Source organism: Epinephelus lanceolatus, chromosome 4 (genome assembly GCF_041903045.1).
Source record: "Epinephelus lanceolatus isolate andai-2023 chromosome 4, ASM4190304v1, whole genome shotgun sequence".
Taxonomy (NCBI): Eukaryota; Metazoa; Chordata; class Actinopteri; order Perciformes; family Serranidae; genus Epinephelus; species Epinephelus lanceolatus.
Window position 1 is genome coordinate 23614836 of NC_135737.1, and position 15740 is coordinate 23630575.

At 43.6% G+C, this 15740-nt stretch overlaps 1 protein-coding gene across 1 annotated transcript; it reads left to right on the forward strand.

Annotated features, from left to right (window-relative positions):
* Positions 1 to 807: 807 nt before the first annotated feature.
* Positions 808 to 14479, forward strand: LOC117259487 (putative G-protein coupled receptor 149). Its single transcript, XM_033630844.2, has 5 exons — positions 808 to 2076; positions 3623 to 3803; positions 3938 to 4440; positions 10307 to 10450; positions 12527 to 14479. The coding sequence occupies exons 1-5, from the start codon at positions 1108 to 1110 to the stop codon at positions 13037 to 13039; spliced, it is 2310 nt and encodes a 769-aa protein (XP_033486735.2). The 5' UTR covers positions 808 to 1107; the 3' UTR covers positions 13040 to 14479.
* The last annotated feature ends 1261 nt before the right edge of the window (positions 14480 to 15740 follow it).

Below are 15740 nucleotides of genomic sequence, written 5' to 3' on the forward strand. Positions count from 1 at the left end.
CAATATATCCTCCTAAATCCTACACGCTGGACCTTTTAAACACATGTCTCTGGTGGCAAGCAAGGTGAATATGTTTTCCTTCACCACAGTGTCCATTTGGATGAGTCAAGCAAGGATAGCAAGCTTTTAAAGTTCTTTGTTGCCTTGAATGTGTCCTTTGCCCTCCTTCCTCATCAGGGCTGCTCCACTCTACACACAGGATTAAATACAAACAGACACGCATGCACTTAAAGTAAACTGGCCTTACACTGTTCTCAGTCTGGCACAGAGCATCCAGCCTACACGGTTATCTCAACTCAGACTCAAGTCTTATTTAATTTGTGTTTCACTTTTTTTTTAATCCCTGGCATTTAGTTCTCTGACTCCATTAGGCCGAAAAGGTTTTGAAAATGGAACAATGAAAGCCAATCTGATGAAGCTGGCTCGCCTGTCTGAGTAGATGGTGAGTGTGTGGTCTCCAAATGGAATTAACCACAAAGTGATGGGCCCCTTACACGCACGCACAAATCTGCATTGGCAGGATAGAGTCGTTTAAAGGTTCTTTTTTGCTCATTTTGTATTCAGTAGTGATTAAATGTCCCTCACTCAGAGGAAGAGAAGCGGGGGAAGACACTGGGGAATGGAGGGGAGGGGTGTTAGTATTTGGCATGACCTGAAGAGAGGGTCGAGCCAAGCCACAAATGAAAACGCAGCCTGATGCATCGGACCAGTGCTACACAGACAAAGTAGTATAGGCAGCGTTTGGCCCAACCCCACATGCCTATCGTGAGAGGAAACGATGATGACGACAGCGCGTAAATCGGCAGCTGGAAACGAGAGGTTCCCTGGTTGCGCGGTTTGAACGGTGAACACAAGTGCCTGCCAGCAAAGAGCCCAGAGGCTCCACATCCAAGGCACCGGAAAGCTTTGATTACGCGTGCGTTCCCATTTGGATAGGAGAGGGATGTTGCCCAGTGTCCCTCTCATCATCTCCACTGTGTCATTTGGTTTTTAGAGATGCGGCGCAGGTTGTGCCAACCTCACATCTTTGCAACGCGGTAAACTTCACGGGATAAGGAGAGCAATTTAAAGTGCCAAAAGAGACAGAGAAGTTTATTCACTGAAAAAATGTCTACGACGCACCTTAGCCCCTCGGCGCCCAACCAGAGCTACCTTTCCACGGCCACCTACGAGAAGACAGACCCGTCGGAGGTTGAGAGGCAAATCCATCGGCTGCTTTTCGGGTTGTGCGTAATAATCGCCGCTGCTACCTTTATCGGAGGTGTGTATTCGCTGCTCTCCCTCCTCCGGATGAGGAGAAAAACCTCCCTGTGTCTCATCGTGGCTTCCATGTCGGTGGACGACCTGCTCAGTGTGGTCCCTCTCTCCTTGTTCATGCTCATACAGTGGGAGACAGATGGAGGTGGAGGGTCGGGCAGCCTGTGCACTTTATCTGGACTTCTGTACGTGTTCCAGGGTGTTTCTAGCAATATGAAGGCTTGCCTCATAGCAGCCTACACTTTTTATGTCACCAAGAGATTTGGAGTGCTTCAGTCTGTCCGCCGGCCCCTGAGAGTGATGTGGGCCATCGCCGGTGTGTGGGCGGTCAGCCTCGCCGTGAGCGTGTTGCCTCTGTGCGGATGGGGCAGCTTTACGCCGGCCTCTCTCGGGTGTTTCCCAGAGAGCGACAGTTTTTACATCGTGCTGCTTTTCACTTTATACTCCATGTGTTTCTGCGGCTTGCTGTTTTTCTTTATCCCTCTCACTTACCAGCTGCTGTGCTCCAGAGAGCCCCAGAGGACTTTACTGTACCCCAGCTATTTGGAGATGGCGAGGGGACTGAGCGGCTCCGCGCCCCTCTGTGATCTTCCCTCCTTTTCCCGGGACATTCTCAACAAAAGTTTCGGGGTCTACAACGAGCTGAGCCCAAGTTCATGCGGGACGGAGCTCAGGGAGAAAGAGGACAGCGGGCTGTCCCCAGTGTCTGTCAGCGGGCAGAGGACAGCTGCTGTCGGGGACACACCAGTTGTGTTTGCGCAGAAGCGCTTCTCCATGATCCTGGCGGTTGTCCGAGTGATTTTATGGATGCCAATGATGGTAAGCAGCGTGATTAAAGCAAATGATACAGCAGTTGAAGCCAAAAAAGGAAAAGAATTTTAACTTTTTCCAACTTGTTTACAGATTTTTAAGCATTATTTAGTTGGAATGGTTCATCCAATTTGGCACAAGCTCATAAAATTAATTAAACTACAATCCAAACAAGTGGATCTGTCTCATTATGTTGGAATAATATCTTACCTGTTGCAACACTGAATCTTAAAATAACATTATTTTAACTTAATCCTGGCTCCAGTTAAACCTACCCAACTTTTTCTATTACTTTGGTAACTTAAGAAAAGTTATAAATGTGGAAGCTGAGCAGGACTGGGATTTTTGGGGGGTCAGCCAATTATGTACTTTCTACCGAAACTACTAATGAAGTTGTTTAAGAGTAAGATGTCAAACAAGCACCAGACAAGTGCTTGACTGCCAAAAATTTTAATGCCTCACATCCACATCAAACAATTTTCTGTGGTAGTTTGTGCACAGGAATGAGCTGTACACGTTTCTCAAGTGACACAAGTAAGAAAATGTGGGCTTTTATGTTGGAGCAGAATTGTATGATTATCTTAAAATCCTTTTCTGTGGTGAAAAAATGATGAAGCTATTCTTCCATTTTTGTTGGAGCCCCATTAAGCAGCCTTGAATGTCTCTTGAGGCAACTAAACACTACAATATTTTATTCAGTTCTTTAATAGTCTCTTATCTTTAAAGTTTTAAAAGCATTGAGACATCTCACCATGGTTTGTGGTTTCATGAAACTTCTTAAGCACTGACATTTAAAATAACAAGCAATTATTTAGTTACAGCCAATGTCCCACTAAATTAGCATTCCCCAAAGGCCTTGAGAACAGTATTTGGCAGGTTTTAGTCAACACCTAAAGGGCAGCATTCACTGGGTTGCATTGTGAAATGCCCCTACATAATTGCCACACAGCGAGCGCCGTTGTTCCAACATTTGTTCGTGCTCAAACAGGAAGAGAAAAAAAAAAGAATTTTAGGTGATAAATGCTGTGCGGCCAGCAGACAATGATGGGCAAACAGAATTGGCATACCAAAGCTGCAATACTGAAAATGAGCTGAAGCAGTGGATATGATTAATACAGAAAATGTCAAAAAATCACAGAACACAACTTGACAATACCAAATGTTCTTTCTGTGGAGACAAATAAGTCCAAAATAAACATCTCTTGTGTAAGATGATCTGTTATTTATTTTATATCATTTTCCATAGAGCTGGAGAAGTCAATATCAGCATATCTGCACAATGCTGAACCTGTTGCAGGGCCACAATAGAGTCATATAAACACTATTCATACTTTACACATTTATTTCAGTCTAGTGCACCCACACACAGCGCACCTCTCTTATGTTGCTCTTACGTATTTGAATATAAACAAAATAAACTGAAAATGCAAACAAACCAAGCCCAGTTTGGGTGAAGGAGCTGTATAATTCATTTCCATTCACGTGTCGCCCTCCCCTCACTCATGCATATTGAATCACTGACTCCTCAGTGAATTAATTTCCCCTTCATTCACAGACTTTGGTGCTGGTGCGCCATGTAGTGAATGCACGCAGCTCGTCCCTGGAGACCCTGAGCTTCTTTCTCACTCTGCTTGCCCCCGCGGTCACTCCATTATTCGTGCTGTCTGAGCGCTGGATCCACATGCCGTGCGGCTGCTTCATTAACTGCAAGCGGGACCCAGCGCAGGAACCCTCAGGTAAACAATTAGGTTACAGAAATGTATCAACAATGCACCATCATGTCTTTGTACATAATGAACCCCTAATCAAGTTTGTGATATAGATGAGAGGGCACGAGAGGTATAATTATTCCCAATCACTTTCTTCACAGTGATGAAAAGACGATTTGAGTTCAACCTTTCCTTCCAACAAGGCTATGGAGTCTACAAATTGTCACATGCCACCATGTCTCAGAACAGTCCACCCCTTGAGAAGCCGGCCTACCACTGCCTCTTTAACTGTGACTTCCCAAACGCTCGTCTTGATGCACTAGAAAGTGGTGGGCTCCCCAGACTGGGGCCCGATTTTGATTTCAGCACCACCTGCCCTGTGGACAGCTCCTCTCATGCAGACCTTCTGTTGGAGGCGGTGGCCGGTGGAGGAGAGGCTCTGGCCGACTGTCCTTCACTCCCTCACGAGAACCATGGAGATGACGATGACTTCCGTTGCGTCCCCTCCCTGCCTTCTCATCACCGGGAGCAGGATCACAATCTCACTGACACGTCATCTGTGTTCGAGGGCCCTGAGAGGAGGCTGTCGCACGAGGAGTGTCGGAAAATCGAGCTGACGGACTGGGAGTGGTGCAGGAGTAAATCAGAGAGAACACCCAGACAGGTACACCGCTCGCCAGAGTCGTCAGATTATTAGTCTGATGTTGAACCATTAAATTAACTCATTTGTATCTGCCAGTCTCTGGTTTATGGCTGGCATTAATGGATTTTCCACACTCATACTCTATTGCTTTCCTAAACTAGTCAAACAACTGCTGCCTTAGTATGCAGCATATGGCGATGCACTCAAGAGATGATCATTTAGGACTGATTAGTGTCTGAGGACCATAATTCATGGATTTTCAATCTCCCTATCTCTGTTTACATTTTGTTCAAAGGGAAATTAAATGCTGTCTTATTGCAGTGCACCTGTACAGAGATACAGAGACACACAGCAGTTGGACGAGGATGCAGTCTTTACATAAGCAGGCTTTGGAGGAGTGTATTTGTCTGTGTGAATGCCTGTCTGACTTTCTGTTTGTTGCTCTGTATCTCTGGCTTTTTTTTTCTTTCCGCATCTGTGAATATGCCTCTTTATAATCAAGCTGACAGAGTGGAGGCTGCGCATGTGATTTGGATAAAATGGTTAAAATCCCCCTCTCCCTTAGCCTCTCTGCTCTCCTCTGCTCTCTCTGCATATCTTTGTTTGTGCTAAGCATCAATGGATTCTGACTAATAGAGCAATTGATCAAGATACTATCAGCGACGCACCATTTTAGTAACAAATGTCAGCCTGTCTTTCAAAACCAAATGTTCATTCAGCGCTGCTCCGCTCCAAAATCAGAGCAGCTCTTAAGGCTCAGCTCAACTCATTGATTTAGCCTTGCAGTTTTGTGGGATTTTAAATGCAGTATTTACTGTTTCAAGATCATTATTAATGAGTTTTATCCACTGAAGGTTAGTGCATGTCTTTCTGCACGGCTGTGATTCGGTATGAATTTGGAATGAAACTTTCAAACATTCCATTTCTGATTCATCTTTTAGGTCAAGTTCAATCAAACACAGACTTTATACCAATCCAGCGTAGCGTTGTCTGTCAGCCAAGACTCAAAGTTAGGCTCATAAATGTATTATTTGCTCAGTCTCTCAATAGTTGCTCTATGCAGCAGATGCAAAGTGAAACAGCACTAATTGTAAACAATGTGGCTCAAGACAGTTTGCTGCAACCACATGAATCACTGCCCACTAATCCATTTTTAATCCATTTCTTTCTTTCTTGTTGACATCTTGTGCTCTTGTAATACCAGAAGCTTAATTCTCTCCGTGCTTTGTTGGACCCAATTGAATTGTTAAACAAGGACAAAATGCTAAAGCCTTAATGATTAATGCATCCTGGCATTGTAGATACCAGACACAGATGAGAGAACAGCCTCACTCTGTTTCAGCGAAACAGCTGAGCAGCCACAGGCACTACCTCTGAAACTGACAGCATAGTAATTGTGACTTTTAGAGCAATGACACCATGAGCTCGCTTTTAAACTAACTGGGACATGAGCAGATGGGGGAAACATGCATTGCATATATGTGCACAGGAACACATGCACAGACTTTATGTCTGTCTCTCCTCCTCTCTGTCTCTGCTCTACTTATAAATCTGAAATGTTTTGGTTTGAAAATCACCAGAGGGTGGAAAATCCATGGAGCATGCATCTAGAGTTTGGCTTTGGCACTCACTTTGCATCAGGTATAAGTCTGAGATGCTCGCTGCCGACTTGTGTGTGTGCGTGTGTGTCCTACTTCTCAGTTACTTAGTGACAAACTCTGGATATTAAACTCCCTTAGGCTTTCTTTATTGATTGGGGTCAGTACAGTGTACAGTATGTATGCGCAGTCTTACACTGCATATATAAACAGCAAAGACAAAGAATAACTTAGCCACACTAATTCAGTCTCCCCCTTTTGTAATGACATGAAATTAGCACACACACACACACACACACACACTGTATATAGCCAACACACAGAGACAAGCGGCAGCAAAAAGCCAAAACTAAATGGTTTAGGATTTATAGCGCTCCCTGGCTGTGTTTTGTTCCTCGTTAGCAGGGTGTAGATGTCATTACCCAGCATCTGTCCTCCTTCCTGTCAGTCCTTCTGGCCTTCAGCATCCACAGCGAGAGGTGGAATTAGAGCTTAAAGACATCTTTACCCTCTCCGTGACTTTATGCTCTCTGCTAGCGAGCAAAGAGCTGGGGGCACATTCACAAGTTCGCTCCCAGAGGCGACACACAGATCTAATGTGCATTCAGATGCAGGGAGCTGTAACCCGTTTACCCTTCTGAGAACACATCCAAAACTGTAAATAAATGTTGTTCTTGCCAATAGGCTACACGAGGGAGAGTGGGGAAAGATGACTGATTTGGGATGGACAGGAAAATGGGAAGAAAACAAAATGAGAATCAGTAACATGCCAGGATTTGTAGACATCAACAGATAGCTGACGGTGTTGCTTGTATAAAATAGGTTGTATATTCTCATACTTAATTCATATGTTAAATATAGGTACAATAAAGAGCCAGCAGCTCTGTGAGAATGCCCTTAGGCACAGGGGTGCTTTGAACAAAATGCTACATTTAGCATGCTAACATTCTCACAGTGATGATGCTAACATGCTGCAGTTATAATGTTCATCATCTTTCCTCAGTGTGTTAGCATGTTAACATTTTTGTAATTAGCAGAGGTGTGGACTTGATTCACATGACTTGGACTTGAGTCTGACTTGAGTCACAAATTTGTTGACTTCAGACTCAACCACTTGACAAAATCAAAAAAGACTTGCAACTCAACTTGGACTTCAACACCAAAAGATTACGTCTTTACCTGGATTTAAGCACTTTTGACTTGAAATAACTCGATACCTTCCCTACGTCCAAAGATTTCAATGTACGTTATTTAAAAACTGTGCCACAAATCAATTAATTTTCCTTAAAGCCGCTACAAGGAACTTTTAACTGGATATGCAAAAGTCTCTCGTTTCTGCTGATGTCTGTGCGTGACCTACAACAGCAAATGAGACCATCGGTGTGAAGATAAGCTATTTCTATATAGTCTACATCCATACCTTTAGGAAACTGTGTCCGGGTCCGCCCCAGGTCGCTTCCAGGACGAAACGATTTACGGCACTCAGACGGCACATGTCATCTTACCTAGCTGCTTACATTTATAAATAGTCGCTATTCCTCCTCCTCGACCCGACGTCCGCGGGGAGTTAAAATAGCAGCAATCATCGGGTAAAAGTTCTGTGAAAGCACTGGACTCACCAACAGTCAGCCACGTCTCAGTCACACAGAGAAAATCCAATCCTCGGGAAGTCAGGAAATCCTTTAGGATAAACGTTTTGTTCGCTAGCGATCTAGCATTTACCAGCCCAATCCTGGCAGGAGCCGGTCCACAGCGTTAGCTGTCCCGGGAGCCACACACAGAGGCCGCGGGGCTGGAACACCTCATCCGGGCCGACGACAGGTACCAGCCAGGCGTCGACAGGGTCCAGCGAGTGCCGAGAAATAAAGAGGTGAGGCACCGCTCCATACTCAGTCCAAGAAGCCGTGGAAGTGCTCGCCAAACAGGCCTTCAGCCTTACCAGCCGACCGCTGCATTTACCCCGGCGGCGGTGGCGCTTACGCCGGAGAGGTGGAGCTGGGGCACGGCAGAGGTGAGCTGGGATCCCCGACAGGAGCGGGGACAAAGTTTTCCCGTCTTGTTGTTTCATTCATGCCCAAAACAAACACATGCACGAGCCAGGTAAGCGTCTTTACGACAATACGCGCTAGAGCTCATGGGAAATGTAGGCTTCATTCTGGCAAAACACTACCGCTTTAGTCCAGAGGGTCGCCAAAATCAACTCAAAATGAAAGTTCCTTGTAAGGGCTTTAATCTCCTGAATCTACTAATATTAACGCTATTCATTCTCAGCAAGTCAACACTTCTTCTAATTCTCTGCATCCACTTTGTTTGAACCAATCCGACAGCATTCAGTCAAGCTGCAGGAGAGAATCATTAAGAACAACAGTTCAGTCAGGAACACTCTCATCACAGATTTAACCATTTATTGCAACAAATGGAAATACAGTTATACTTGGCGCTGATGGCTCCACTCTTAACATGCTCTCTGGATCAGACAAGCAGCATGCTAAATCAATACAGGAAGCGTAATGTAGAAAACCCCCCAGGGTGTGCAAGAGTGGGCCCAAAGCAAGACATAAAATACTCCTTTAACCTTTAAGCCATGTTAGGACTCTGAATTAGAAAAGTGAAGGATGGGGTGGAGAAGCTTTGCCAGCAGCAGCAGCAGCAGCTGTAGTGTGTGGTATCAGTGAGCCAGTGAGTAGGAGGCCATATTTAATTGGACCACCTTGTAAGAATGGGTTGTGATTGGTGTTTGCCTGATTAGAAGCGATGATCCAATCAGCTGGCTGTCAGATGGTTACAGCTGCGGTGTATGACTTAAATGTCCTACATGAACCAACGCAAAGCTTCATCTATGTTACTCAGTGCCAGTTGGAAAAAATTATACGAAAGACGGTTTAATTTGCAACTTCAGACAAACTTGTCTTAACAAATAATATTAATTTTAAAAAGCATTACATTTGGTAAAGAGTGCTTTAGTTGAGCTGAGGCTGGTGGGAATGCCATTGGTTTTGCAGGTGTTTGGTAACAAATTTAAATTTTGATTGGATGATGGTCCGTGTTTTTCCGCTATCAAAAGACCACCCAAGAAAACTAAATGTCAACATCATAATGGTTCATCCTCTGGGGAATAAGACGCAAATTTCATAGCAATCAATTAAAATATTATTGAGGTATTCCTGTCTATCATGCACAGTGAAGTGTTTGCATTAATGTCAGGCAGGATTATATACTGTATATATTGAAATGATTAAGAGAACAGCACCATTACATGTAATAAAAACAAGTCACGTGAACATGCCCAGAACACACACACACACACACACACACACACACACACATCCATCAATGCTCTTCCCACACTGATGGCTTCTGAGCTTTATTTGATTTACTTGACAATGTGTTTCAGCTCAACATGGCCGTCTCTCTGTCACTCTCCCCCTCTGTGTCTCTCTTCATTTACAGTGATGCAAAGACAATGACAGGAAAACAGACAGAGTCAGGGAGGACAAGAGATTGACATCCTCTTTGTTTCTATTGTGCGTCATAGTCACAATCAGATCATTACATTGAACTCATCTAAATAATTTAGAGGGCTTAATGAGACCTGCCACAGCTGAACCTCACCATGCTTTTCCTCCCCCCCTCCCAGCAATATGCGTTTTCTCAAACACGTCATGTCGACAGAGGCTCACTTTGATGTTCTGTGTGGTGAATTAATCTCTCTCAAAACAACATGAAAATATGATTGGAAAATATGAAATATGATTATAATACGAGTGATATAAATGAGCCTTGTAATTGAAAAATGATGGCACAGTGATAAGAAACCTAGAAAAAAAAAGATTAATGCTTTACACACTAAAATTGTATTATCCAGATTAAATTAGTTCATAAAAAATTCTGATAGCGGCTAAACAGCTCATAGATCTTTTTGCTATGAGCCTAAAAGTTCTCTGGTAGCTTATTTGTACTCTGAACCTTAATTGTCATTTTACCAGCTGAGTGCTGTTGACAGGGCTCTTACATGTAAGCCTCATTAACTTTCGGGATAGAAATGGTCGTTCAACACGTTCATCTCCCCGCGCTTAAAATCATGGGCACAATCTGAGCTCAATTAGGCCGAGTTGAACAAAGGGAACAAGATGCAAAAGGACCTTGCACACTTTTTACTTCTTGCCAATAAGCAGCCAAGTTGGAATGTAGCAATATGAATGATATTACTCTCAAGTCAGACCAAGTTAATGCCAAGTTAATACATAGATAAAAATGTGCTGAACCTTATTTTGCTCTTTGCTTTGCAGAGGTCGTCAGGTGGTCTGTCAGTCCCGCTGTGTGCCTTTCAGGGCACTGTATCTCTGCAAGCGCCCACAGGCAAGACGCTCTCTCTTTCCACCTATGAGGTCAGCAGTGATGGACTCAAGATCTCCCCCAACAACGCCAAGAAGGTAAAAGCCGTTAGTGCAGTCTCTTCTAAAATTTTGAGGCTTTATTTCTCAACAATTTTAAGCAATTTTATCAAAGGAATTGTTTGACATTTTAGGAAACATGCTTATGGCTTTCTTGCTGAGAGACATATGAAAAGGTTGATATCATTCTCATGTCTGTGCATTAAGTATGTGTGACTCTAGAGCCAGGACACAGCTTGACTTAAAGATGAACTTTGATATTTTCCAACCTGGAACCTTTTCTTCGATGTTTTTCTGCCTAAATGACTAATGGAGACAATTGTTGGTCCAGTATTGAGAAAGCGGCAGCGGTGGCTGTAATGTAATCTCTACGGTCAGTTGTGCACCATCAATTAAAAGTGCTCGTCTTTGCCCCTAACATGCTCAGATTGTTGTTATTAGGTGCCTAACAACATTACGGAAAAGACCAAATAAGACATTTTTCTTCACCTTTCGCTGATGAGGTCTTTTTCTGAGTGTGTAACTGAGTCTCGCTCAAGGAGAAGTCTCAGTTAAAGACTCATGACAACACATTCTCACTCTGACCTATACATACTATATGATGCTTGGTCATGGACTTTCGACGTCCAGATATGACGTGAAAGGTACCCTGGGTGTGTTGGATGTTGATGTTCTGGGACGCCGTGTCAAGTTCTGCCGTTACATGTATTGCCTTCTTTAAAAAATACACTTCCGTTTTCACAGGAAATTTAACGTTTACTGAGTTGGTAAAACACCACAACCGCACATGGTAGGGTTTAGGCAACAAAAACCTGTGGTTAGGTTTAGGAAAAAAGAACAGGGTTTGGCTTAATAGTCTTACATGATGTGAACACCACTCTCCCAGATAAAAGTCTGTGTTTGTTGGATCCATCCACCACCCCTCCCATCCGCCTCACTGACTTTCATCACCTTAGCTATTGTTCGTGTGATGCCGCATTTCCCACTGACACTGCCGAGCGCTATTGACCTATAACGGCGACCAGCGTATCATTTCTATCATTCCAACATTTTTGTTGTGCAGTGTCTGACGCAGAAAGTCATTGCCCAAGCACCACATTTCGACAGCCTCAGAGTTAGCCCGGGTTGCCCATGACACTGAAAACCTTTTAGATAGCACTAAGCTACGCCGACACTCCTCTCTCCAGCTCTCACTGATCTTTCCACTATTGTTTTGCCTGCAACATGTCACCTCTCATGAGATCTCAGAACGAGACATCCCTTTGAGCAAGACTTGATCACGTAACAAACAGACCAGTGAAAGGTAAGGAAAAATGTTTTGTTTCTCTGTAGGGTCCCTTTCATGATGTTGTCATACACTTCTAATAATAATCAGAGCTTGTCAGTGGCAAAATTGAGCACTTTTAATGGATATAAATTAAATGCCTGCCCTGTAGGGATTACATTACATAACAATTTCAAAAATCGCTGTCTCCATTAGTCACTTTGACACGAAAACATGGGACAATAAGGTCCAGGTTGAAGAATACCGAAGTTTCTCTTTAAAAAGACTGGAAACAGGAGGAAACAGCAAACAACCAAAAACTACAAGTTTGTGATTTGACGGGGAGTTGCGTGCTGAAGAGGTTCTGGCTGGTGGATTTTTGAGCTTTGGATAGTCAGACCAGCTGTTTATGCTAAGCTAGGCTAATCTCCTCTTGGCTCTAGCTTCATACTCAGCAGATATGTAAATCATCTAACTCTGAGGGGAAAAAGCAAATAAGTGTATTCCCCAATTGTCAAACTAATCCTTGAACAGCTGTCTTCAGTTTCAGCGCTGCCAAAAACAATGGGTTTACATAGGTTTTGTAAATGTCCCACTGGCATCTGGGGCAAAGATTAATGGAAGATATGTAGTTGGAATGATTTTGGAGAAAGCAAATAGCTCTATATCAAATCTGTGGGATTTTATATAGGACATAACATGGAATAAGTCACACTTTGTATTAGTCCAATATCAAATATGAGAAGACGTGAATTCAGTTTACTGAACAAAGCAAATATTTCCATCTCAGAAAAAATGTAACTGATGTGCTCATGACAGACTTGAGTTATAAGTCTCCCTCTGCTTCAAAGGTGGAAGTGTATCGCTCCAAATCAGTTGGCCACGAGCCCAGTGCAGATGACGCCGCGTCTGGAGGCCAGGCTGGAGACGTGAACGTCAGCAGCATAGGGATGGGCATGGAGATTGGTATGGGGATGGGCATAGGAGCAGGTGTGGGTGACACCAACGTCAAGATCCACCTCGAGGTTCTGGAGATCTGTGACAACGAGGAGGCCATGGACAGCGTCTCCATCATCTCCAACATCAGCCAGTCCTCCACGCACGCCCGCTCGCCGTCGCTGCGCTACTCACGAAGGGAGAACCGCTTTGTCTCCTGCGACCTGGGCGAGACGGCCTCCTACTCCCTGCTCATCCCCAGCAGTGGCAACCAGGAGGCGGAGACCATCAATATCACTATACCTGACACTGTGGAGGCTCACCGGCAGAACAGCCGACGGCAGACGCAGGAGAGCTCAGGGTATCAGGAGGAGATACAGCTGCTCAATGAGGCCTACAGAAAGCAAGCAGGGGAGAGGGAGGAGTGACATACATACAGGATAACAAGAAGGTGTCTCTCAGGAGGAAAGCTACTCTGACAGCAAAGGATGAAAGACAAATTTCCTAATCTTTCCACATTTACTTCTTTCTGATCACCGCCCGAACAGAACTGACAGGTGACCCAAATAGAGACTTAGCTTAAGACTGCCATAATAGTGTTTGCCTACTCTTGTACTTCCTCATAAGATAGCATCATGAGAGCACATGCATCACCTGTCTGTAGAGTACATAGAGACAGATTAACCTCTAAAAGAAGAGAGATGGCAGTGAGCTGGGGTAAATAAAAGACAGAGGGGGGGAGACAAAGGAAAGGAAAGGTAGGAGAGAGCACACAGCATCTGTATTTCTTCAAGACCTTCACCACATGGCAATCTGTCACATATTTAAAATAGATACAGCAGGCGAGAAATTCACTTAGATGTGGAAAAGGAGGAGTCTGATATGAAGCTGCTCCTGTAGACTACGTCACTGGTGACTCAGCCGTGAGGGGAGGGGTCACCTGACCCATGTGTCTGACTCATCGCAGTGTGTGTTGTGCTTTTTTGTGTGTGTGTGTGAGAAGTGGCCTTGTCCGTAAGGATGAGGGTATGAGAGTAATGGTTTGTGATGTCAGCCACCGAAAGTATTCACATGTTTCCTATATCCAAATGTATTTATATCTGCATTTATTTCTTTTAAATGTGTTTTTTTTCCTTTGCATCCAGGTGCTCTGTCCGTTATGTATTTACACAGTTAATGTCAAGTCAAATCATGGTGAAAATCTAAAGCAGGAGAAGAGAAAGGGAAGGAGAGACCAAGCTTTTGATTGAAGAAGAGGGCGAGGGGATAGTTATGCAGAACTGTTTCCTGCCTCATGCACATTTAGTGCAATTTAAATGAGTGACAGTGTGCATATTTTACTACAGTAGGCAGCATATGAATGTACATTTCAGAGCCACTTTAGAGGATCATTTCTCTGCCTGCTCAGTTCACTGCCCATCCAATCAGTGAGCCATCAGGGCCTCTCACTTTCTATTAGAAACATGCATAAATTCAGGACTGGGATCCAATTTTCAAAGATAGTATTTTAGTTTTTGAATGGCTACATCGACTGTGAACATCTGTCAGAGCATATAGATCTTTATTCTCTTTCACAGTATGTCCATGACTGATATGCACATTTACATGTACATGTGTGTATACAAATGCAGTAACGTGTAAAAAATAAGTATTTCCGATTATCTTTAGAATATATATTTATTTAAGTTTGTTTTATGATGGTTTCCCTTGCTGTCAGCCATTTGGTTGTTTGATCTTCAACGCAACATCGGCACTTTGCAGACTTCATTTGCCGGCTTTCGAATTGTCCTTTAGCGAGTCCACCTCATCAGTTGCGGCATGTTCCATCCTCCTGAAGAACGCTGTCATTAAAGATTCATACCAGAAAATTGCCTCCAACCGGATTGCAATGCATTTCTATTTCGAAAGCTCCCAGGCAAAATGTAAAAGAAAATAATGTACAGGCGTATGAATCATAATGAATGTAAAGTTGTATTCATTGTCAACCATTTCAGCTGTTAATGGTGCCAAAGGTTTCCAGCTGAGCACAGCTCGAGCTCTGCGGCAGCAGAGTGGAAGTAATTCGATCATCTGCTTATTCTCAGTTTTAAACAGGAGCACAGTTCAGCCTCTGGTCAAGCGTTCTCATAAACCATTGTGATCAATAAACTGGTTTTTGCCATGTTTGTGAACGACTAGGAATTACATAAGCTGTAAGTGTTTGCATGTCATGTTACCGATCTGGACTGATTCAGTGACACACAAACTACTCAAATGGGATTCTTTATTACATAATAAAAGCAAATAAAGTGCAGTAATTAACTATAGAGACTGACCCAGATAGTCAGCTACCGCTGTTGGCTGTTGTGCCCCTAGGATGACAGTAAAGTGACTAATCCACAGCAGCTGTGTAATATTTTTTATAATGCTCATATCTGTGTTAGAGTCGACATAAAATCGGCAGCAAAGACATATTTTCTTGTGTTTTAGGACGTTTTTTTCTCATTTTATCTGTGTGTTTGTGCAGACATTCAGAGTCTGTTTGGAAGGAGAATAAAGGGAGAGAGACAGGAAAGTAAATGAAAGCAGGACAGAATTCGAGGAAAAGCCATTGGCAGCAAAAAGAAAAAGCAAAATAATGTTTTAAAAATGTAGTTATCAAAGGCCTGGGCCGGCAGCTATTCCTAATGTTTTTATCATTTCTCTCTGATCCAAGGTCTTTCACCTCCCACTCACAACCTCTGATTATGCTGAAGCAATAAGGTGGAGGTAAGCCTGCATGAAAATGTAGCATCAGTGGCACTGCTTGAGACCTCTGGTTCAACACATTCATCATCAATGAATAGCATATATTATTTAGAATGTAAGCCAAAGCCAGAAGAGGAGGGAAAACAGCCAATGTTAAAACATGGTGCTTTTCATCTGAGGTTTTCATCTTGGTTAAATGATTCATTAGGGTCAGAGATCATTTGTATGCATCACAGGTAGCCCTGAGGGTATGAAGACAAGGTGTGCGAAAGAATCGCACATCCGCAACAGCGCTGAGAGGAGTAGGGGGGAGGGGGACCAGCGCATACGAAGTAGTCCTTTCTTTTCTTGTATGCTTTTGCTTTCACAACCCCTGTCACTACTCACAAGGCTTTCCCTCAC

What these genes read in the sequence shown, in the direction of transcription:
- LOC117259487 (XM_033630844.2), top strand. Translation starts at nt 1,108, where the DNA reads ATGTCTACGACGCACCTTAGCCCCTCGGCGCCCAACCAGAGCTACCTT. An exon ending in CCCAGCGCAGGAACCCTCAG is followed by an intron (nt 3,804 to 3,937) that starts GTAAACAATTAG and finishes CTTTCTTCACAG; the next exon opens with TGATGAAAAGACGATTTGAG. An exon ending in CCCCCAACAACGCCAAGAAG is followed by an intron (nt 10,451 to 12,526) that starts GTAAAAGCCGTT and finishes TCTGCTTCAAAG; the next exon opens with GTGGAAGTGTATCGCTCCAA.